General features: G+C 35.9%; 2 protein-coding genes and 1 long non-coding RNA gene across 5 annotated transcripts; 1 reads left to right on the forward strand and 2 right to left on the reverse strand.

Annotated features, from left to right (window-relative positions):
• The first annotated feature begins 542 nt into the window (after nt 1–542).
• LOC113326737 lies at nt 543–6,316 on the forward strand. Of its 3 annotated transcripts, none has more exons than XR_003348518.1 (6): nt 543–754; nt 2,455–3,101; nt 3,206–3,325; nt 3,412–4,095; nt 4,248–4,820; nt 5,813–6,316. It is a non-coding gene; the product is annotated as an uncharacterized LOC113326737 (long non-coding RNA). The 3 variants fall into 3 exon arrangements; XR_003348519.1 differs by having other exon boundaries at nt 598–3,101; nt 3,412–3,532; nt 3,883–4,095; nt 5,813–6,310; XR_003348517.1 differs by having other exon boundaries at nt 554–3,101; nt 5,813–6,314.
• Nucleotides 6,317–12,008: 5,692 nt separating this feature from the next.
• Nucleotides 12,009–13,562, reverse strand: LOC113326279 (endoplasmic reticulum export factor CTAGE5-like). Its single transcript, XM_026574036.1, has 3 exons — nt 13,559–13,562; nt 12,551–13,105; nt 12,009–12,457 (listed from the first exon to the last, which is right to left on the reverse strand). Exons 1-3 carry the CDS (start codon nt 13,560–13,562, stop codon nt 12,009–12,011), a joined length of 1,008 nt encoding a protein of 335 aa, XP_026429821.1.
• A 7,417-nt stretch (nt 13,563–20,979) lies between these two features.
• LOC113326154 (polygalacturonase-like) lies at nt 20,980–23,874 on the reverse strand. Its single transcript, XM_026573931.1, has 9 exons — nt 23,536–23,874; nt 23,192–23,323; nt 22,703–22,870; nt 22,598–22,618; nt 22,299–22,506; nt 22,073–22,154; nt 21,864–21,972; nt 21,483–21,599; nt 20,980–21,356 (listed from the first exon to the last, which is right to left on the reverse strand). Exons 1-9 carry the CDS (start codon nt 23,809–23,811, stop codon nt 21,240–21,242), a joined length of 1,230 nt encoding a protein of 409 aa, XP_026429716.1. The 5' UTR covers nt 23,812–23,874; the 3' UTR covers nt 20,980–21,239.
• Nucleotides 23,875–25,178: the final 1,304 nt, after the last annotated feature.

Genomic DNA, 25,178 nt, shown 5'->3' on the forward strand with positions numbered 1-25,178 from the left:
AATTACGACCATATAAGAAGCAATCACACAACACCGATAATTACGTGGAAAACCGAACACGGACAATCGTTCACGGGCGATTGGTGAACTCTAATGTTTCATCGAAATATCCAGGAGAAGTTAGTCTTCTCAGTTCGTGAAGAAAAGAAAAGAGACGGTAAAGAGACACTAACGTCTCCTAGACGTTTCGATGAAACATTTAACCTAACTAGTCAGCTACTACTTAGCTCCCTCCATTGGTTAAGCGAAAGGTCAAACTGATGGGCCATAAGGAAGGGATAGCCCAACAATCCCCTGGAGTATTATTGGCAGCTGCCTCATCGATACCCCCACCTTCTTGGTGATGTATTACTTTTGACAACACCACCATTCCTTTGCCAACTCATGCTAGTGCACTGTGTTGTTTGGTGCCAGACTCTGATATTTCAAATGGAAGCTTGTAGTATATCTGTAACGTTACGGGTTTTTGGTTCGAAATCGGATCCATAATGGTGTTAGTAAAACGTTCGAGTGTAGTTGGACAAGTGAGTCATTACGCGTTGTTCACCCTAGAACCCAGCATGGGTACCTAGGTAATTTTAGGTTAACAATAACCCAAAGGCGCTCTTCTTCTTTCATTTTCACTCTCTCTCTCTCTTTCGTCTTCTGCTGCTTCTCTGGTAATCGGAGAAAATTGAGATAAATCGACGGAAATCGTGAACGAGAGAGATTTGATTACTTGGAGTTGTTGGTATTGTCTGGTTTTATAAACGAGGTAAAGAAATTACTCCATTCTGTTTTTCAATTTTGAATCGATTTTGTGTGGTGAGCGGTTTTTACCCAAATGATCGAATATGGTTCTTACCAACTTGAGTATTGGTGTTACTACACTTGATACGGGTTGTGATTCAGTACCTAGTCTTGTTAATTTCATCCGTGATGTGAAATTGATGTGAAAACAGGGAAGCTAGGGTTTATCACAACTTGTTTTTTTTTTTAATAAAGTTTGATGATCAAACTTAAAATTTGGATGATATTCGATCTTGGGTTTACTGTAATTTGTTTCAATTTCTTGATTACTAATCTGGTTTGGGGAAATTGTGAAGTAAGGTTTATACTGTGAATTTTGGCGATTTTCCCCAAATCTGAATAATACTTGAATGAGTTTGAAAAACATCCATAGAATTTGTGGTCATACGTTATAACAACTATATTTGTTTAGAATTGAATTTCTGACTTGGAAAATATTGTTTCGAATAATATCTCGTGAACCATGTTTGATTATGTTCTTCTGCAATGAGCCTTATTAGTTGATGAAGTTCAGAAGTTGAGTTTAGAAATTAAACTACCACCCTGTGGGAACTAGTTAATTGGTCCATAGTTGTTACTCAATTTTTTTTTTTTTGAAGCATGAAATTTATTAAACTACTAAAGGACTATTACATGAGGGTATATAATTAATACCCCAAGATTCGTTACTCAACTTGAAGGATATGCTGGCCATTTCTTGGTTTGGGAAGTGCTTTTTAATTCATTCCTTTAGTTTATGAGGATTGGAAATATTTGGTTTACCAGTGCTTATCCATTGTGTCAGGTTTGTTGCTCTCTAATCCATATCAGTCATGTTATGTTTGACCTTGGCGTCTCTTCCATGTTCACGCCTCTTTGGCTGTTTGGCATTATATCTGTAGCTGTTAAGGAGATGTGTCTGTGTTGTAAATTGTAGTACATGATATGTGACATGTGTATTGCTTGCTTGGTTGTCTCTGTATTGTGAATAAAATTGAGATATAAAATCTAGGTTTCGTAAAAATGTTGAGAAGCCTTAGGTTGTCTAGAATACATGAATGATTGATCTGTGTAGGACTGCAATTTGATACTTAGTGAAGCAGAGAATTGTTATTTGTGTTCTATATGTTGAGTCTGTTTAACTGCTATTACATCATTAGTTCTGAGCATTGTACGTGTCAGAATTCAGTTATCTGAAATGGGTGCTTGATTGCTTGCTTGCTTTAGAAGAAGAGTATTGAAAGTGGGAGGTTTTGTCATCTAAGCCACCGACATATTTGATACCAATTTCTAGTAGTGATACAATTAGGTAAACAATTTGAACCACCTGTCAGCTGTCACCTGCAGTTCCAGCGGGTGTCAATACTCAATTGTAATACCCGTCGTTTACATTTTTTATGATTGACCACTATTCTTGGAGGCTGCCACGAAGCCCCTTTTAAAACCCTAGCAAAACCCTAGCAAAATCCAAACTGTATGTTCCCTTCAGGCTAAAAATATTGCACAAGTTTATTTTGGGGTTGAGTTTAATTGGTTTCAAGTTCCCATTGTTTGGACAGCCTCTTTAACAGTTGGATCCCCACTTTTTTTTTGGTATTGTTCAGTGATGTATAAATCGAAGGTAACAAACAGTTAGCTCAAAAAAATCTAGTCTAACCACCGACTTTTGTTTTCCGTTTTAAGCAGCACCGATCTGCAGGTGCAATTGCAATTTCGGTTCCTTATCAAAGTGTAGATCATTAAGATGTGATTGGATTATCTTTGACATGAAAAATAGGATGCAGTTAAATTTTTTTCTTAATGGTAATCTCCCATAGAGGTTGATAACCACTTTTAGCAACCTTGTGATTCATTCCGGTGGTCACTATCATTATGCTTCATTTTGGTTGGCCATGCCCCATGTATATCAAGCTACTTCGGCCAAGTGTGCTTTTAGGGTGTGCTCTGATCAGAAAAGAGAGTTCCTCTCGAAATTTCACAGTCCTGTCAGAAGGGCACTTTTGGTAATTACACAAATCATTTCTCCACTTAAAATCAGAAATTGTAAAACCCTAATCAGTCCTAGTCCGCCTTCAATTTTCAGATTTCCACAATTTCAGATCTTATCTCAAGTTTTGCAGATCGATCCATGCAATAAATTTCCCCACAAGTTTCAATTCCTATTTCTCATTTTTGATCTTCCCCCAAATCAAAACCCCAATAAGTGGAGTATTCATTTTGTTATATGGGATTTTGGTGGAGGGATCGGAACACACAAAGACAACCATAGCATGATGATATTTCCTCTCAAAACAGAGCCTTATGAATTCATGGAGGCCGGTATAAGGATCAAGGTATTTTGCTGCTGCAGGAATTCCTCAAGGAAGTTATGCTTGATTGATTTTATTAATCAAGTAAGTAATTGTGACTAATATGTGCTTTTATTGATTTGTCACAGGACGGCATGTATCAATTTGATACTCTTGCTGATCAAATTAGTGAGGCTGTTTAGGAAATTTGGTACTTGAATATTTGGAATCAGCCATTTGATTATGAAAAGTGTAGCAGCCATTCGATTGTAAGAACAAGAATTAATTGTTTTGATCTCAGCCTTTAAACTGGGCACGTGTGAATTGAACGCGACCTGTTTTTCTTTTGACTCAGTCTCTGAGTACAATCCGAGTCTGAGTCATGTCGTGCAGGTAAACCTCAGCGCCTACCGGAATTGCTACCTGGATAATCCAATAAGAGAGTATTCGTCTGGGGAGGACACGATTGTTCTGAGGTTGGGTCATGTGTTACCTAATCGAAACTCATCTTCAAACTGCATTGGGGGCTTTTGTGATACCTAATCCGTGATTCAGTTCTTTTTGTTTCCTCATATGTTGGTTTTCTTATGTTTTCTGGTTTCATGATTTTTCGGCTAGTGCTAAGTTTATGTTGGATAATTTACAGTATATTAGTTCTGATTCAGACTGCAATGGGGTTCTGATAGTGCCAAGTGTCTAGTTATACTTGTGTCGATAATTTCAGTTGATTTTGTAACTGTGTTTCCATCTGAATTTGCCAGCAGTCATGTTGTTAGACACTTTTCTCTCTCAATCCAATTTTACGGATTTTGTAAGTGTTCGTTAGGTATCGCTTGCAAGAAGAGAAAACTCAGCGTGTGGTCTTTGTCTCTGGAGATGCTCGTGGAGAGTCTGACTACTTACGTCAAAGGCACTCCTGTTCTGAAAGTTTTTCTTACTTTTTGAGATGATTCAGTACCTTCCCTGGCTGCTCACAATGATATGGTCCAATTCTTAAATGCAGCAAAAATACGTTGCAAGGATTTAATCACTAAAGGAAGTATGACTGGGTTCATTTTATTTGTTTAGTTAGGCAGCTGTTACCGCTTATCTGTTGCATTGGTCGATAATAATCATTCTACATATTCCTTTTTATCCTTCTAAATTGTTCTTCTGCTATTGAATGTCGGTAGTTGTTTCATTTGTGAACAGGCGTTGGAGGAATGTGGTCAAAACATGAGATTGAGCAAGCCGAAACTGCACTAGATTTTGGAGCTGTTAAGTATGTTCAACTGTGATTTTGGACAAGAGTTCAACTGTGAAATGTATGGATTCGTGAAGACGATAATCAGGGATAGAGTTGCAGGTGGTATCATTAGGTGAGTCTAGCATTCCACTTAGGGAAAAATTGCAAAGGAATGAGACTGTTGTTGAAGTGTTATCTTCAGTTGAAGTACCTGGCCAAGAGGTAATTCCAAAAGAGATAAGGCTTGGAGATGGTGAAGACCAAACTGAAAGTCAAGCAAGGCCGACAATCATCAGCTTTTGTTGTATGGGTTTCTGGTGGAATATCGAAAACACAACGACAACCCTAGCATTATGGTATTTCCTCTCAAAACCAAGTATTACACTTAAAACTAGTGTATTTTATTGTATTTTGCTGTTCGGATACAACAGAAGAACACCTCTTTTGTTAGGCCTCCGCATAGGAAGACAAAAGCTGCATCGCCTAATATTAATGTCATGTATGTCATGGTAATCTCTGCCTGGGTATAATTATTCAAGGTAACAACATTTCACCTTTTCACTGCTTGTTAACTATTAGATACACATGATTTAGGTTTTACTTTTTTGTTATGTACCTAATTGACATGCTCGTGAGGAAGTGATCGAGGACTATGTGTTGATGGATTTATCGGCTGCAATCCTCAATTTACCAGTAGGAAGGTTTCTCCATTCATGATTAGCATTCTCGCCCATGATTTTCTTTATTGTTCTTTGGAGCCACATTTTGAGAGTCTCGGTTATAAATGAAGAACATAGATGCGACGTGATAAATCCTTGCTTTAAATTAGTAGGAGGAGCTGACAAGTGTCAACTTGTTGAATTCTAGAAGTAGACCGATCAGACCCTGAATGCGTGACATGCTTTGTAGATTAATGTATAAGGAGGTTTATGATGAGATCCCTACTTTCTTATGAACCAAAAAGATATGATTTTGTTGTGGTCAAACTACTACAGATGACCGTAAGGTGTTGGAGCAGGAAAGAAGTGTCTATTTTACCTATTCTCTTAAATATCATATTATGCATACAAGAGTGTTTTTTTTGTTGTTGTAATTTTAGTTCTGGATTATCATGTAGTAACCTGAAAGAGGTCTTTCATGTTTAAAATGGATTTCTGATGGTTATTCTAAATCTAGTTGTTCAGAATATTTCGTATGTAGACTATGAAAAAAATTGTTTGTAATTATGTTTATACATTGTGGACATCTTCGTGTATCATTGCATCCATAAGAAATGTCCGTCTTCTAAACCTGGTGGTCCAGGCTAGATACAAATAAAACAATTTAATGTGTCGAATCACTGTTTATTGATTGAATGGTTTCTTTGTAACCTTGTTTATATTTCGAAATTCAGGCAGTAAAACTTTCTTCTTTTTCATAGAGACCAAAATGTTAGAATAATCTCAAAGTTGGTATTGATATTATGGAAAGTTCTGTAAGCTGGAGATGAATGTGTTGTTATTCTCATGACCTCGATGTTTACAATATTCAGGATTGTCATCCAGAGGCAGTTCACATTTAAGCTTCCAAGGCTCTATCAGGCAGCGGTCGCAATGAGAGGATAGGAAAATAAATTTCAGTTCAGTATTTGAAGAACAAATCTGCACCACGCACTGATGGACCTGGCTCTGCATGTCCGAGGTGTGCTCCACATCTAATACTGCAACAACTTTCGGTCTTGAATTTGTGCACGCATTCTTGGATTCTATTGATAATCATTTTTGGAATGTGCTAATGTTCTATTCTTTTTCCTAAACGTAGCATATTAAATCATCCGTAGCATATTAATTCATCCTGGTAGAACAAGTATTTGGACCTAAAATTTTTGGTAAAATGAATTTCTCATCAATGTGATTAGCTTTACTCGAGTTGAAAAGTAAGTTACGGTATGCCCCGGAGCACTAGGTTCGTGGAATCATTCCGGTCATTGTATATTTAGGTAGGAATTGTATGTAATTGTGAGCATCCGAGAAGGTACAAGTCCTCTGCACAGCAATTCTGGAATGGGAATAACCATATATGTACTCCCTCCGTTCCTTTTTAATAAGTTGGTTTTGTTTTTTGAGAAAAATTAAGGAAATTAAGAGAACTAATCATTGAAAGTGGTCCCCATTACACTTGTCAATAAAAGAAGTGAAGTGAAATGGTCCATATGACACTTGTCATCAAAAGAAGTTAAGAGAAAAGTGGTCCCAGAAAACTAAAGTTACATTTGACTTTCTAATTAGGAACCAGTCTATTTTTTTGAAACATTTATTTATAAAATCAGCGTATTATTTAGGAACGGAGGGAGTATCAAATTAACGGAGGGAGTATCAAATTAAATATTTAGGAACGGAGGGAGTATCAAATTAAACAAGTAACGTGCAGAGTAATCAGGTTTGGTAGGAAAAACCATATAAGTAACGTGCTCGCTGTATTCACCAAAGAACGGCAAATGGAAATTGCAAAAATAAAATAAAAAAAGAAAATAATATTTGGAAGGGTAGACCGTAGAGGTAACAATATACCGCAGTTGGAAGTGACTCATGTCCATTTAACCCCACAATAGGACTCTGAAACTTCATTGTTACTAGTTTTTTTTTCTAATCTTTGTCCAGATGATTTCTGGGAATCAATGACAGTATGCATGAACTTAGTGCTAACCATATACGACGTGTAGGAGTGAAATATCACACGATTATAAACTATGCGAATTACTAAAGTTATACTATGTGCGATGTGAATCATACACAGCCAAACCAAGATGATGTATCAGATTACATCAGAATAGTCATGAGTAAAGAGTGAAGATCTGTGCGAAGTATGGAAGATCTACGATGTTAGCAGGTATACATGTGCGATAATATCGCTCGGTCATTCCGAAATAGGGGATATCTTAGCTGTCATCCACTATGTAAAACCCTATATAAAGGGTAGACTGGCCTTGTAAAGGGAGAGATCTTTTGGAATCTTAGGTCAAGAAATTGAGAGAGAAAGAGTCTGTGTTAAAGAAATTTAGAGTTTCATATCATCTTGTAATTGGTTGTAAGATCTTCATATAATAAAGAGATAATATCTACCATGATTGTCTATAGATTATTACCCTGTTGGTAAACCTGTTAAGAAATTCAATACCAGAAAATTAAAATCTAGGTTTCTTGAATTGTTAATCCGAAGAAACGGCTATGGTACGACTTGAATCTGTTGTTGAACGAATGGCAGCAAGGAAAAGTAAAAGAATTGCTAAAATAAGAAGAGGTGAGATTCCAGATCAATCAGAGATGGAAAAAAGGAGTGCTCAAAGAAATGAAGTTCTGGGTGGACCTCAGCGAACGCCGGCGCAGAACAATGATATTGACTACGACAGAGTAAGTATTCATACTGCACACACTAATTCAACTGAAGAGGAAGAGCAAAGAACTGAAGATGATGAAGGAAATATGACAATTGAGGAATTGAGTCAAAGGTTGATTGCGGAGAGACGAAGAGAAGATGAAATGCGTGCGAATTTGATACGACAAAATGATGATTTAATGGAAGAAAATCTTAGATTGCAAGATCAGATATCGAGAAGCACAACGCGTACAAGATCAAGATCAAGGACTAGTAGGAGTTCGTCAAGACAAAACTAATCTATTCAGATACACGCAAGGAGAGAGCAAAATGTAGAGGTCATTGATGAAAACTTGCAAACATATGGTAACTTGCAAAATCGTCAAGAAGATAGACGCATGGAACAAGAAGTAGAATATGACAGGTACGATCAACCACACGAACCAGATCGTAGAGTTGAAATTCAAAGGAACGATAGATACCAACATACAGGAGAACGTAATCTTACGTGTCAAGAGCAGAATAATGAAGAGAATGATGCATAACAAGGGAGATTGCTATTACATGGAAGATAAATGTTGAGAAATCAACGTGAATTAGAAGAGGCAGTTGAACGTGAAAGGATTGATAGGGAAAGGCGTAGGAAACAAAGATAAGAAAATGAAGAAAGAGAAATTCAAGAGGCTATGCGTCAAAATAATCAAGAAAATATAATAAGACGAGCAAGATTAAAAAGACCTATTGCAGCAAGTTTTAGACCAAACAATGAGCGAAAACATTCTTCGAGAAATGGTGGACTTGAGAGAGATGATGAAGATACGAAGAGACGGCGTAAGGAGAAATTTGGATGAAGCGATATAAGAAGAAGGAAAAACACCTTTTTCCAGAAGAATACAACTTGCGATCATACCTCCAAAATGCAGCCTACCTAATTTTACCAGCATATTTGAAGGAAGAACCTGTGCGATACAACATGTAAAAGCATACAGTAGATCTCTATTACAGTGGGAAGAGAACGATGCGGTATTGTGCATGTATTTTCCAGCCAGCTTGACAGGGGAAGCTCTACAATGGTTCGGAGGGTTGCCGGTAGGAATGGTTGAGTCATTTTCTCATTTACAGAACCTCTTTCTCGGACAATATATCAACAATAATATGTCACCACCAAGAATAGAAAAGGCGTTCAGTCTGCAAAGAAGAATAAATGAAAGTCTGCGAGGTTTGACAACTCGATGGAGAACAATGTGTAGTGAAATGACACGAAGAGTGGACGAGCGAAATTTGATATTAGCTTTCATTAACGCGCTCTTTCCTACAGATTTACTATACACTCAAATTTTCAGGTTAAAAGACTCAATTACCATGCGAGAACTGCGCGATTATCAGGAGGAATATATAGTTTTGGAAGAAAATCAAAGGGAAATGGAGTCCTTTTCAATGATGATGCCAAATACGAAAGAAGGAAATGGCAGTTTACTCCCAAGGTTAGCAAATGTTATAGCAAGTACATCTCAAGGAAGCCAAGGAAATAAAATAACAAAAGTAGAGCAAAAATTAGTGGCAATGGGCAGTGCAGATCAAGAAGAGTTCGAAAGAGAATACAGAGAAAAAAAAGATTCAGAATCGCGGAGGGAACAATAAAATTCAAAGAATGTATAATCCACAAGAAAGTTATGGAGGTCAACAACAACAGCAGCAGCCATATTATAATAACAAGCAGGGAAATCAAAAAATAATATGGGAACAGATAAAACTCCCATCACTAAATACAACAATAGACAAAATTTGGGAAGCAGTTATTTCATTGGAAGAAATTCCCGACCCTCCGAATTTAGGAGATGAACCACCACCAGGAAGGAGGAGTAAAGAATTCTGTGCGTACCATCGCTTCCATGGTCACACAACACACAATTATAGAAATGTGAGAAAGATTATATTGCGAATGATCGAGCAAGGAAAACTAAACCACTTCTTGGAACAACAATAACAGAAATTACCACTACCGCCACCTGGAGGAAACACATACAATGTGGAGAAAGTAAGGAATGTACATGTAATTGAAGTAGGTGCGAAAGCCAAAAATTTATATTGCAATTCAATTATTCATTTGTTCCGTAGTATTGGGGACTTTCATGACAATATTCTCAGTAGAGTGCATGCGAGAGATAGTGACAGAAGGGAAATATTCAATCTTGCAAAGATTTCACCATTAAAGGATTGGCAGAAACAGTCTATTTCATTCAGCACTGAAGAAACACCAGGAGGAGGAGAACCACATGAGAGTCCATTGGTGGTAAAGCTAGGTATTAACCCAAAAGAGAAATTAGATGATGATGAGGAGGAGGAAGATGACGCAAATGTATGGGCTATTAACAGAATACTTATAGATCCAGGGAGTTCTGTCGATATTTTATTCTACCGCAATTACAAGACAATGGGCGGAAAATATGAAGAATTGATTTTGTCGACTTATAAAATTTATGGTTTCAACGGGACTGCGAACAAGCCCAAAGGTGAAGTAACGATGCGGATTCCAGTAAAAAGTCTATCGACAAAAATTCTATTTTGCGTTGTTGATGTGGAGTCCCCTTATAATGCTCTAATTGGAATTCCATGGTTGCATGGTATCTTGGGAGTGGCTTCAACATTCCATCAATGCATAAAATTCCCTTTACCTCAAGGACTTGGAATCATCAGAGAGGATCCGAATGAAGGAAAAAGCTGTCAGGAAATTGATGTTGACAAAAGTGAAGAGCGAGAAAATAAAAGAAGAAGTTGGAAAAAACAAGTCTAAAATAATCAAAGAGGTGAGAGATTAATGGTTGATATGGTATCCCCAAAACATAATTGCGGGCAGAATAATTTTGAGGCTGAATATTCTGCGAATGCTCGCAACAAACGGACTAGAAAGACCGTATCTTGAAAATAAGAATAAAATAAGAGGCGCGCGAAATATATCAAGAATAAACATCGAATAAATGAAGAATATGATGAAGTGATATGAAGAAAAGCAAAGACATAGTAAGAATTCTTTGTACTAAGAGTTATATAACTCAAAATTGATGGTTGAAGAACACTTTCATACTTTCTTAACGATGTACAACTCATTAAAGCCTGCGAATTTGATCGCAAAAGCAAAGACGTGTGGTACATGTATTCCTCGCGATGTAATTTCCTCTTGAGTTTGAATGTAACGTTCGGAGGAATGAATTTTATTTCTTCTTCAGAAATTCTCTTATAATAAAGAGACAGATATAAGACCTTCATAGAAGGCAACAGAAATAAAAGATCCATTAGGGGGGGTTGGGCATCTGAATGTGCCGTGCACCTTAGTTCACATAAATTCTAGAGGAAACAATAAGACCTAAAGAACGTCATAGTCGGGGAAAACCTATTGTGCATGACTCAAGGGAAATCTACATCAACCCTGGAACTTGAGTCATGGAGATTTTGGGTGAGAAAAACGAAAAAGCCCATCCGGGAAGACACCTAAATCGAAAGATTAAGGTAATAAGATCTTCTCAAGGAGTGCAGAAAATCGATCAGGGAGCCGAGGTACACGTTTGAGTCAAGCGTGCCGGGTACGTCTGGAGCGTATTCCGCCATTCTTGACAAGTCCTGACTATGATGCACTAGGTCCGAATATACCCCACTTAGGGTGCAGCCTCGTAACTATAAAACCTATCGGTGGAAGGAAAAGAGACTGCGAAATCAACTAGGGGTAAGCTTCCTTGAAGGGGTAACTAGGGGGAAGATAAGGACGGCACCTTCCACTAGGGAGCTGAATTGTGTCAAAAGACGACAATGTCATGGGGCTTCTACTCACGGGAGTACTTAGGCCTGTCGCATCAATATATCCTGCAGAGGCAATAATACTAAGAAAAAGTTAAGACGAGATCAATGGGTCAATACATTACAGTGTAGAAACGTCCTGTGATTTCATCGTACAAGAGAATTAAAAATAGGAAAAATAAGACCTTTACTTAGGAAGGCGCAATAAGACCTCTAGAGAAAATAAAATATAGGCTACAATTATTTTGCAGGAAATAAGATTTTATGAAGATATACACCATACGAAGATAAAAACTGAGGTATGTGAAGTTCATATAACCATGAATCTATCATTTTGTGACAAATACCAGAGAAAAGAATGGGAATGCAAGCACAGAAAGGATGTTATTTTCCACATATGATATATTCATACACATATGAAGAAGGTTGACATTTAAGATATTTACGCATAAATACAAGTTGAAGAAGAATTCATGTATACTAAAAAAGTAAAACACATGTTCAAGAAGAAGTTTAAGAGAAAAGATGAGAAAGAGATATACAAAGGATCAAAAAGAATAATTTACAACAACGAGAAATAATCAATCTTCATTCAGGTTATTTTCATTGTTTCGATTAACACCCGAACCATCATGATTACTTCGTTCAGTATCATAGTTATGAATTTCTTCTTCAACTTCTTCATCTTCGTATTCCATATACTCTACTTCACTATCAGAGATTTCAGGAATATCTTCATTTGGAGAAACATCTTCAATATGATAATTGGAAAGGGGAATATTATTTTCTTCGCACACTATCTTTACTGCAGCGTTGTTACCACGAATGGCATCCTTGTTATTGTTTGAGACAGTAGCAACATAATTATTCTTAAGCTTGCGATACTTAGAATCAAGAGCATCATACTTCGTGCCCAATTCTTCGGATATCCTTTTAAATTCTTCAAGCTGCTTCTGCAGTTCTTCGGATAGTTTTTTGGATTCATCGAGCTGTTTCTGAAATTCTCTAATTTGCCGAAGATAATCCTTCTCTTTTTCTCCGAAATATAAAGTGGGGTTAGAATTGGAAAGAAGATATTTTCTTTTTCAGAAGAAATGGCAAGTATAAAAGAGCAGTAAATGACCTTCATTATTGAAAATAATATCTTTAACTAAAGCAGTATGTTTGGATTCAAGGCTCACTTTTACAGCTAAATCAGTTCTAGCATCATTCAAAACCATAGCATCCCATTTAAACTCATCTTTACTCTCTATAAGGAGCTGAGATCGAATAATATTTCTTTCCTTCATGAGTGCTTCCTTATCGCGTAAAGCTAAATCTCGCTCAACTTGGACTTCAAGTAAAAGTTTTTGAAATTTTTCTAATTCCTTCGCACCTTTAAGAATAGCGTTATCTTTCTCATCAATAAGGGAGTTATTTTTTGTTTCTAAAACTTTAATTCTATCTTTGGATTCCCGAAAACGACGTTTGTAGCTGTTACAAGAGGTTAGGGAACTTCTATGATCAATACTGAGGAGTTGGTATTCTGATTTGAGTTTCTCAAAAGAAAAGGAATTTACTTTATCTTCAGTGAGATTATTTAAAGAAGAATTAAGATAGTTCAGAAGAGTGTCATCATCAACAAGATGATGAGCAGAGCGAAATAAAGAGGCTGCTTCATCGGAGAGTCGATAAATTTCTGCAAGAATACATAATTCAAGAATAGCAAGTATAAAATAGAAAGGCATAAGATGGAGAAATGGATATAGGATTAAATGCCAGACAATTGATCATTTCTTTTGTGAAGTTCTGATATATCATTCGCATAAGTAGAAACTTCAGCTTCAAGTTTGGAATTCTTAGTCGAAAGAGATTGAAGTCTTCTCTCATAATCTGAAGATACCGTTTATGACATGCGAGACATCTGTGAAGATGAAAAATTAATGATATAAGAATGAGGAAATAACATAATGATGTGTAGATTAAAACTTGTTGAAAAACTAAAAAAGGATAGAAATTACCAGAAGATCGAAGGAAAATTGAAAGCTGGGAGTTAATAAAGATGAAGCTCTGCGAAGCGAAAGATCATCTAAGCGCGAAGAATTACAAATTTTTGATACCATTTCAAGGGTGAGAGTTAACTCATCATTACCCATAGAAGTCATGGAATCCAAAAACACACCAGATAAGACTTTCATTGAAGAATCAATTGATGAGCACTAGTGGAAAACAACAATTCCGCGACTGTCAGGACACGTCATATATACGAGTTAAACGACCCATTGTAGGGTTCTCTGAAAGGGTCGTTTATAAAGCGTTTTTTAATTGAACGACCCCTAAGATGTGGGTCTCTGAATAGAGACCGTTTCTAACAGTAACTAAACGTTGACCCGCGACATTGGTCGTAGATTTGAATTATAATATAAAAAAAATCAGATTCATATCAGCTGAATGTCTGAATGGATGAATCTGGATTAATCTTACTGGTATTTAAGTCAAACAGTCAAGTCAAGTCAAGTCTAGTTAAGTCAAACTACAGTCAAGTCAAATTACAGTCAAACTGAAATTGAAATGCAACTTCAATTTGAACTGAAATTCAAATGCAACCTCAAATTGAACTGAAATTCAAATGCAACTCAATTTTAACTGAAATTCGAATGATACTTCAAATTTAAACTCAAACTGTGAATTCAAGATTCATTCATTTTATCCATTGGGTTTAAAACTACACAAAAAAGGATGAAATTCTGAGTCCATAACAATATATGCCTGAGCTAGCTAGTAAGTTCTAACAACAACATTTTAAACAATAAAACGATAAGCACCTCCGATGACGATGAACTTAGCCAATACTTCATGATTGATATCAAGTAGAGCATCCATGTGTTTGTCCCTGGTTCACATACGACAAAGAACATCGTTCCTGCAAAGCAAATCAACAACTTCGTTTAGTTCATCATACATGGTAGAGAAAAATAAGTTAAGAGATGACAGTATTATCAAAAGTAAGTTATGTAATATGTTACAGAATTCAATCAATGAGCTGGACTCCAAACTGCCCTCTAGTAGAAGCATATGTAACTTAACAACTAATAATACTATCTGGGGTAAAGATGACCATCAAGACATGAAGTATTGGCCATACACTGCAGGAAAGTTATCTCACAACCATGACTACGAAAGGACAAGCTTGAAACAAAACAAGAGCTTCATGGAAATGGAAGGTTGATACAAAGAAATGGGTTGAATCCTTTGGAAGCTCATGTTTTTTTTTTGTAAGTAACAACATCACAGGGGACATATAGATCATTCTAAGGCAACAAATAAAACTCAAAATCAAATCACAAAAGGAGGTTCAAGTTTTGTTTTCAACTCACATGTGTGCGCCGAGGCAGCTACATTCCAATCTACCAGAAATTAACACCAGCTACATTCCAATCTACCAGCTACATACATGCCGTCAAGATGTTCTTTGAAAATTCCATCATAAAGACGACAAATCTCCATAATTGAGTACAATTTACCCTACAAAAAACCACAATTAGTGAATTAGGTCAAAAGACGGCAAATCTCCATAACTTAGTCCATGTTTGCTCATAAGTGCATATGGAAGACTAAAGACAATAGGCTCTGAATTGAAGACTGAGATTTAAGCTAGACTTACTCCATCATCAGAAGCAAAAGGCTTGCCAAAACGACTGAATTTCGCCTCTAGTTCAGCAATACTTTTATTAATTAGCGACTGGAGGCCTGGGATACGAGACTTGATTACAGTTTCCAAGTGAAAAATCGACCATTGTGCATCAATTTGAGTATGAAATACACCAAAGCTCATATATAACCAAGTATAATTTTGGGAACAGCCAGACAACACAAGAAAAGAAAATCATTTGATTGACCCTCTGCTCTGTTCCACAACAAACGTGCATCATAATACAGGTGAAATTGCTAAAATTAAAAAATTCGGCTGCAGGGTAAAGGATAATGAAATCAAATTAAAGGAAAAATCTCTTTATTAGTGACAAAAACATTGTCTAATAAAAAGGTCCCCAATATGTAGGAAATCACAGTATAATAGCGAAACCATGGTCTAATAAAGAGGTCCACAATATGTAGGAATCATGGTCTAATGACCATGTAAACTTACATTTACTGTCTGCAAGTCGATAGATATGTTAAAGTTGAGGTATCTACCGATCTTTTACAAAGGACACATAAGGACTTCACTCTAAGAAAATGAGTGTTCCAGGATATAGACGTAACCATAATTGAGCATGAGTCACCTAGTATGAATCCAAAAACGTCATCCTAAGGACTATATTTCATTACAAGACACTCAAGTTAGTTTAAACTCTAAATGATTCGAGAACACGGAAGAATATCGCAAATAAAATATATAACGGGAATTCCAGCCCAGAAATTTTATTTTGGACCAGCAGTGTTCAGAAATTCCTACGGGATTCATTACTCGACAAAAATAAGTTTCTGATATCTCCTTGGAAAATAGAGAAGTCCACCTATTAATTCTTAGAAGACTCCCTGGACTAATTCATAGCCTGAGGGCTCCTAAATTTACCGACAAAACCCTGTCAGGTGCTGCCACCTAGAATTTCTATTTCTAGACTGCTTGTACATTCTATGCTATACAAAATTTCATAGAAGCGAAAAACAAGAAATTGGAAATTATGAGTTCAAAGTAAGTTGTTACTACCTTAGCGAAAAGGGAAAATAAACATCAATCAAGTACTACTTGAATATACAACCCATGTGCACCATGTTTAAGAAAATCAATAGTTACAAACTTACAAATGAAAATAAGAAATTTTTATCCACGTGATCATTCAATAGATCAACCCCCATACACGGACCAACCCCTTCCTTGGCAGTTAAAAATATGTCATTAACAAGACAAAAGTAATGTTATGCAAGTCTTGACCACATAAATAGTTTAGCACAGAAGTTTAGTCCAAGATCATCATGACACCCAGGATCATAGTGCTTCTGAACTCTAGATGAGTGAACAGCAGAGAATCGACAGTGCGAACACAAGAATGCATCTAGTGTCTACTACTGAAAACCATCAAAGAAGTATAACATCGAACAAATATCACTGGCAAAAGGCATTAATTGTAATACAGACAAGATAAAAACAGTTCATGAGTTTTCGCATTGCCAATCTTTATAAATTGCAACCTAGGTCACATATAACAAACCCATGATATTAAAAATGTATGTTAAATGAGGATGGTCTAAATATGGATAACGAGATTTACAAGTTAAATAGAGTACACACAATCTAAAGAGACACTCTGACATTTTAAATAAATTTGGGGGAAAACCCATTTAACATGAAGAATCCCTAGCTTATCAGTACCCAATGGAATTTATTTTGTATTTGAAATAAAATCCATCCATCCTAAGCCGTAACAGTCATCATATTCTATGGAGACATTCGCAGTATTTGCATTTTAAAGACAAACAAGGAACCAATCCACAAGATATGATACTCCTATCCTACACCACTTGAATGTAATTGCAGTAGTTTTCCAAAATAGGACTAATCAATCTACCATATAGAAATTTAAAAGATAATCCTAGCTACCAGTTTGGACTAGCTAGCCATACCACGTTCAATCTGGCACGATATCATTCTCAAATTCTAGTCTTCTAGTTGTTGACTATACATGAATCCCATGACCTAATTGAGTCCAATTTATATAAAACAAAATGCATTTATAAGATATCTTATGTATTCATAAGTAATATAGACCTAGTAGTTGGCAGAATATAGCCTTGGTTAAAATACATGTTAGGATCTTGAGCAGCTGAAACATATCCATAGGTTTCATAACCTCCATTTTTTTGTCCACTGTAAACCATAAAAGCACACAGGTTACATCGCCAACAATTCCAAACCAAGGCTTAACATGATCAATTAAAAACCCAATTTTAGCATCAACCCCAGAAGCTGACTACTATAACTCAATTTGAACAACAATACCAAGATTTAACTACAATCCCAGAATCTAAAACAACATAAAGTCACCCATCTTGAATCCCCACATTAAAATCCTCTTAAAACACACTAAAATCCGCTTCAAACAATAACAACTATTTAATCCAAATCGAATAAAATACTCTAATTCGGTCAAATCAGTACATCAAAAAAATCAAGAAAACAAAACCCCTAACAAGCAAAACCCCTCAAATCAACCCTAATCTACTAATCATACCAACATTGATAACTAAACTCGAAAAACAAATCCCAAAAGAAACATGAAATAATAGCCGATAATTAACAAAAATGGTGTAAATAGAGATAAGATCGAAGGAGAAGAAATATCATCACCAGGATCGCACTACGTGAAAAATTCTTCCATATGTACAATCCACAAATAAACACAAACAAAAACAAATTAGAACCAAAACCGATAAACCCTAAAATTCCCAAAAAAAAAACCCAAAGTTAACAAAGAAATTGTAGATGAGTAGAAGAATCAAATTGAATACTAACCAGAAGTAAGAGCTTTAATCATTCCAGCTCTTCTACCTTTAAAATATCTAGATACTTCTTCTACTGTTCTTAGATTATACCCTCCTCCATTTTTATCCATCTCTTCAATTCCAAAAAATCAATTATCTGATTTTCTGAGATGGAAAGAAATTATTTCCGACAACTACTTACTTTTGAGTTAATATGATGGAAGATGAAATTGGTTTCAGATCGAAGATAACGATGCAAATATATGACTTAGTGATGGTGGAAGATTTCTTCTTCGATTAATAATTCAACCCATATGTTCTTGAGGAGAAACAACTAGGTTTTTTGTTTTAGTTTCTGGGAAGAGAAAGAGAAGATAAGTTTAGATGGAGAGGGAGACATGTGAGGCAGAGTACGAAGGGTATTTGGTTTAGTGATAAAAACAAAGAGATAAGGTATGTTCATCCAGCCGTTCACTTCAGATGGCTCAATCGTGGCAGTACACTGCGTGGGCCCAAAAAATTCTGACACAGAAGTACCAGATCTGAATCGCAGTTTAAGGGACTCTGTTTTGGATGGCAGAATGGTAAATATATTTTCCAATTCAGAGACGGCTGAATATACTCTCGGATTTTGTCCGTATTTTTACCATATCAGGGACTGTTATATTTGGTCAACGGTCCTACTACGGTCAATGAGGGTCTCTGATGTGAGTTGTATAATACCCATTTTCCACTAGGGGGGTCTTCGGATGCGAGAGTATCATCATCGCTGGATTCAACATTTGAAGTGGAATCATATACTTTCTTACGCTTCTTTTCAAGATTTGAGGGAGAAGAAGGAGATCGAGTCCTTTTGGATTTGATTTTGATCCTCTTCTTGTTCTTGACACCAGAAGAACTCACCTGTGCGAATAATAATGATAAGTAACAGAGACAACAATATTGTTAAAACGAAAGGAGGAATGTTCCCTACCTTATTATTCCGTGAAGGAGAGTCTTCAATGGATTTCTTAGCTTGCTTAATTTTATTCTTCCCTTTTATAGTCTAATATAGGAGAATTTAAGTGTTATTCCGAAAATAATAAATATGCGAAGATAAATACCAATGCGAAGATCTTACATAACTTTTTATCTTCTTCGGACAAGATGAATTCCCAAGGATGATAATGAGAAAATTCCTCAGGAATAGGAAGATCCGAGTTATCAACAGCTCCGCCAACTACATAAGGACCCGTTACAATAACATGACAATTCACCCAACCCAGGTCATTAGATATACGAAAAGTCTTGTTGGAGTTACTATTCCAATCGACATCTCGCATGATTTTCTTATCTTCATCAATATTCTCATTTCTTCTTATGCGAATGGCCCACTTTGTAGATTCATTTTTCATAAGTGCCACGTAGTAATGTTGGAAGAAGTTATCAAGAGTATACTCACGAGGGTCAATAACTCTATCACGATACAGTTCGTTTCGCACTGCATATTCATAAGAAGTCCACAGTCCTGCTGCGCGACGAGCATATTCAAGAACTATTCTGATTGCGTCACCACTCAATTGAAAAACGGCTCGAGCAAACCGCTTATCAGCAAGGATTTCATAAAATAAAGGGATGTTAGGATTATACAACGGAATAAGAAGGCCATTTTGAAGCTGCTCTAAGGAAAAAATGATTCTTTGATTTGTCCATTGTTCTGAGTTGATCAAATCAAGAGTGAGTTTGGATGAATAATTACATCCAGGGGGAATAGTGAGTGAATAACCTCTTCTGCCGAGTTCTTCTTTTAAGATGTGAAGGCCAATTCATTCTTCTTAGTAATTGACATAACCATTTTTAGAATGGGAATGATGAAAGAAATAAGATTAAATCAGGACGTGAATAACGGTGAGAAAGAAAACTGAACTGTAAAAAAAATATACAGAAAAGATGCAGTAGCAGAGAAAAAGAAGAAGAAAGACTTAAAAGGGGAAGTTATTCAGCGTTCCTGAGGCTTTATTTCATTAATGCGAGAAATAAACGGATAGAAAGAGGCAGTTAGAAAAACGTGTCAAGAAGCGTACGGTTGAAAAGATACGCATTAAAAAAGAAATCTTAAAATCAGGAGATGTGTCGGTGGGGTAGAATTTGAAAAGTTGAACATGTGCCGATAATAAAAATTAAAAGATTCTCATTTCGCTCATTTCACGGAAAGAACGATATGAGAAGAGGCAAACGTAGGAGTGAAATATCGCACGATTATAAACTATGCGAATTACTAAAGTTATATTATGTGCGATGTGAATCGCACACAGCCAAACCAAGATGACGTATCAGATGATATCAGCATAGTCATGAGTAAAGAGTGAAGATCTGTGCGAAGTATGGAAGATATACGATGTTAGCAGGTATACATGTGTGATAATATCGTGCGGTCATTCCGAAATAAGGGGATATCTTAGCTGTCATCCACTATGTAAAACCCTATATAAAGGGTAGACCGGCCTTGTGAAGGGAGAGATCTTTTGGAATCTTAAGTCAAAAAATTGAGAGAGAGAGAGTCTGTGTTAAAGAAATTTAGAGTTTCATATCATCTTGTAATTGGTTGTAAGATCTTCATATAATAAAGAGATAACTTCTACCATGATTACCTAGTAGTCTATAGATTCCTGCAACTACACGATGCTTTACAAATTATCAGTACTTTCAATTCTTGGACTGTCTTATGTTAACAGAGATCCTAAGTGCTCACCATATAGCACACTCTGTTGCCAAATTTGCTAGGAGTCAAGTTTTGAATTGTGAGTGGCTCAGTAGCTAGCCGGATTGGATTCTTTTTCTGCTTCAATTCATAAATTATTTTTCAATAAGGTCTTATTACAGCAGTGCGCGAGTCATTATGCACAGTGCCTAGTAGTATTAGACTATTAATCAAGTAGGTAGTAAATCATGTTTTAGGATAAAAAATAAAGGTGGTCAATCGTATTTAGATAAAAGTTTTCTTTCACTCATGTTCCTTTTACCTTTATTTATAAATTGTTGATCACACTTATAATTATTTATTAATTTCTTTAATGAAGAATTAATTATTGATTTACTCTATACTTAGTGTTCAACCAATCATAATTACTTCTTACTAATTTTCCGCATGATATCGATTAATGATCAGTGTAATAGACAACTTGGTCATGGCCATGGAAAATATCTTCTTCTTTTTCTTCTTCCTCTTCTATACTCTTAAGAAACCACTCTTTGAGTTGATTATCCCTACTACAACCAGGCGAAACTTTTCCGACTTGAGTCAATTTAACATTCTTGCACGAAGCTTTAGCTGCTTTCCCATCTTCATCTTTCACTAGATTTATGTCTTGCTAAACTATATCTTGACATGGATAATTCTTGCTGCAATGAAAATATACAGCAACTTCTGAAGCGCTAGTTCCTGTTATGTTCTTGTATATTATATCGCTAATTTGAACAGCCGATTCCTGCTCAACAAAATTTAAATGATTAACATTTAGGATTATGGTTATCCTGAAATTAACATAGGCTCATATATATATGTTCAAATTAGTTCGATATTATCCAAGGGATACTTTTCACTTTTCAGTTACCTGTTCATCGCAAGGATCATCTTGATCACAATAGTTCTGATCAATGATTATTGGGTTCTTGACATTATACATAACTATGTTTTGGAAAGATATGTTGCTAGCGTTTCCCGACCCTCCCTGGAAAAAATCAAAGTGTTATATTGCAGGGAAAACATTCATACACCAACGAAGATGTTATTTTGTCTGAATGTAAAGGTTGTTCGTTGGTATTAAAAGAAATCCATGTCCGACGGGAAGTGGTGTTTCCAGTGGCCGACGGGTGAGTAACGAGTAAGAAGCTGCCCTTGGGAGGGGAACAACAACTAGAAACGGCTCCTAATCAAGTAAATTTACGGAAGTTCTAATTATAAATATACGCAAAATAGATTGTCGATCGATCACCTGCCAAGTCTTGATCCTAACACCATTTGTGGTTCCATTAAGTATCGCGATATCCACCATAACATCTGAAACATGGGCTTCTGAATTTCCAGAACCCAAGCTCCCGATACTACCATATAAATGAGAAATGAAAATCAATAATTGATTAATATAATTACAGAAAGTTCAGTAAATTAATGGTTGTTTGCAGTTTAATAAGAGATCATTACCTGATTCCATGGCCTGGTCCACATGTAGTGTTAGTTGCTTGTACATTTCGAGACCCATTAACTATAGAGATGCAGTCATCACCTGATCAGGGTTCATGGTTCAGATATATTTAATTGAAATAACATATTCTTTTATTAAAATGGTATATCTAAGTTATATTCTCGTAAAGAAAATTAATATACTCCTCAAAAAATTAGGATCCTTCGTCAGTGTATATATATGCACCTGTACCAATAACAGAGTTGATGATACTGATACTTTGAGTTCGTGTGACATGAATACCATCTGTATTCGGGCTTTTTTCTGGTGCGGTTATCAGTAAATTGTGAGCTTCAATATTCGTACATTTTTGAAAACTTAGATGCATTTGCTGCCCATCTTTTATGGTTATGTTTTCCACAGTTAGATTATTGCACTCTTTGAAGGTTAAAGCCTGCTCGTCATCATTAAGACATTGTAAATGATACTGCATGATAATATCAAAACAAAAAATGAATCCTTTTAAAAGGTTTAGCATGTGGTACCGTCGGCGCATGTGTACAGGGCTGCAAGAAGGAAAAGTAGAGTTATTAGACTGGAGTTAATCAATTTCCAAACCTAAGGATGTATAGTAACATGCATATACTTACACGAGATTTATTAATTTTACATGAATTCTTCCACCAAATATCTCCTTTTCCATCAATTGTTCCATCACCTTCAACTACGAGATTTTGAATCTTCTTGAAGATAATCCAATGTCTGACATCCCGTTTATAATCTGATCGATCTGCAGAAGCTTCGATGGCTCCATCTATCTGAAAATACAAAGGGGTTCATGTGAACCATATTACATTTTGGAGAAATTAGTAAATAAGTTAAGTCATGAACTTTTAAATCAAGAGATCCGCTCGTATTATTCATATACAAAATAAAACTATTTATTTATTTAGCTAAACTGAATTAATTGTTAAAATACAAAAGACTTGAATTTTACTAATTAAAATGGATCATCGCATAGTTGCATACTCATAGCCATGCATGCTTGCTGTAATGACCGATATTCTAAGCTAAATTATCTAGTATCAATTATTTGTCTATTTTTTTAGAGGTCAGAATACGTAAGTAGTATTGATCACCTTAATTGTAATATTGGATTTGCATGGACCTTTAAATGTAGCGGGTTTGAGGCAATAATTTTTCTTCTTAGGTATTACAAGCTCAATAGCGTTTTTGGAGGAGCAAGCTTTCTTCCAAGCCTTAAAAAAAGCCTGCCATTTTGATAAACAAATTATCAACCAAATTAACTTCCTATATTTTTTTCAATCGGATGTATCTAACGCTAAACACGGCCAACATAATGAATTGATATGCTATGTTTTTAATTAGGAAAGAATGAAAAAGAGAAACATCCATTTTTAAGGGACGGAGGAGTATAACTGTCAAAACCCAACTTAATTATTAATGCAGAGTCTGTACGCACCTTAGAATCATCTGTCTTACCGTCACCTTTAGCTCCAAAGTCAGCAACACTCATCATCCTTTTAGCTGAAACCTTTATGTGGCCATTGTTAATGCCACGGAACCTGAGGATTTCTCCTTGTTCATTATTACTATCACTAGGTTGTTCATCTGTGGGATGTAGGTCTAGTGAAGTAGGAGTAGCACCCCCACGACAACAGTACGAGTTGTTACAAAGAATGAAGATTAATACTATCGAAAACAGAATATTTGAGAATACATTTTTTTGTGGAGCCATTTATGTCTCACTTTTTAAAAGACCAATTATAAAGACCAATTATAAAGACTCAAGAGAGAAATAAGGATGTTGGCTTCATAAGTACTCCAATGGTCTTGATATTTATAGGAAGAATTGCTTCAAGAATTCTTTAAAAGAGAAAGGTTGACAAGAAACCCTTCCCCTGTCAGATCATCATAATGTGCTAAGAGGTTCATTACGATAATCAAGTCAGGTAACAAGCAAATATCAAGATATTTCATTTATAATAAAAGGAAAATCACTAGACAGGAACGCTTCCACGACACGTGTTACATCTCTAGGTATTTATCCAATTACGGACGTTCATAGATTTATTTACTATAGGATCAGTCACTAATTCTTAATGGTAAACTAACTAATGCATGCGTATAATTCTTGATTGCGTCTAAAGTTTTAAGTTGAAAAAAATTAGGTTGTATACATCAAGGACATTGTGGCCATACTGCTGTGTTGTCTTTGCAAATACCGGGGCCTAGAACGACATTATTTCTCTGTTTGCTTTATGTTAAATCATCTCAACTAATAATGCGTACCTTAATTTCGCAACTATAATTTTGAAAATATCTATGATTTCTGACTGCGGTTATTACTACACTATAAAGTAGGTGGCATTCCAATCACACATCAGACTTTTTATTTTTTTTCTTGTTTGGCTTTCATTTTCTGGAATGACGTTTATCGAGTATATACTGCTAGTCTGCTAGAGAGGTTAATTAGGATATAAACATGGTTTAACCACTCAGGGACAAAGGTGATTACCCTACTAAACTAAAGGCCTTGCGTAAACGAAAGGATTTTCTATGGTCTACAATTTAGGATTGGATCAATCTATGAAGATTTCATATCCTCAACGACGTCCACTTTTTCGAGTGAGGTGACAAGTGACAACCCATGTGTCTATGTGGTTTGCGGAACACAGTTTGCAAGTTGCGTGGTTGATTAGTAAAGCTCTCGATATCTGTAGGAATAACATCCTTGAAGTTTAAGTCTTAATGTCATCACTTGATGGAATCTTCAATCTTCTAATATGTTCTTCGTAATAATAATTACAGTGATGACAAATCACCGCATAAAGTTTGAAAAAGAAGAATCACTACATAAAGTTGTGTGCAAAGGTAAGGTCTGTCAAAAGAGGCCCATAAGAAGAACTGGACATTGAGGTATTTTAGGATTCTTTAGGAATAAGAGCCTGTCAATCAGGCCATATCCGAGACTTCTGCAACCTGCTTTTTGTATATTTTCCTTGAAGCCAAACTGGTCTATTAATATCATGGCTTGTTGCATGTTGTATATATTTAGCCTGTTGAAAATATCACATTTCAAGCTGTCAACCTGGTCTGTTAGCA

The sequence above is a fragment of the Papaver somniferum genome, unplaced genomic scaffold (genome assembly GCF_003573695.1).
Source record: "Papaver somniferum cultivar HN1 unplaced genomic scaffold, ASM357369v1 unplaced-scaffold_10, whole genome shotgun sequence".
In the NCBI taxonomy this organism is placed as follows: domain Eukaryota; kingdom Viridiplantae; phylum Streptophyta; class Magnoliopsida; order Ranunculales; family Papaveraceae; genus Papaver; species Papaver somniferum.

Bases quoted from the DNA above. Each gene is read 5' to 3' on its own strand.
- LOC113326279 (XM_026574036.1), bottom strand. The intron at 12,458-12,550 runs GTCATTTACTGC...TCGGAGAAAAAG, and splicing joins TATTATTTTCAATAATGAAG to AGAAGGATTATCTTCGGCAA.
- LOC113326154 (XM_026573931.1), bottom strand. From the start codon at position 23,811: ATGGCTCCACAAAAAAATGTATTCTCAAATATTCTGTTTTCGATAGTA. The intron at 23,324-23,535 runs GTGCGTACAGAC...TCAAAATGGCAG, and splicing joins GTAAGACAGATGATTCTAAG to GCTTTTTTTAAGGCTTGGAA. The intron at 22,155-22,298 runs GTGCATATATAT...AACCCTGATCAG, and splicing joins CAACTCTGTTATTGGTACAG to GTGATGACTGCATCTCTATA.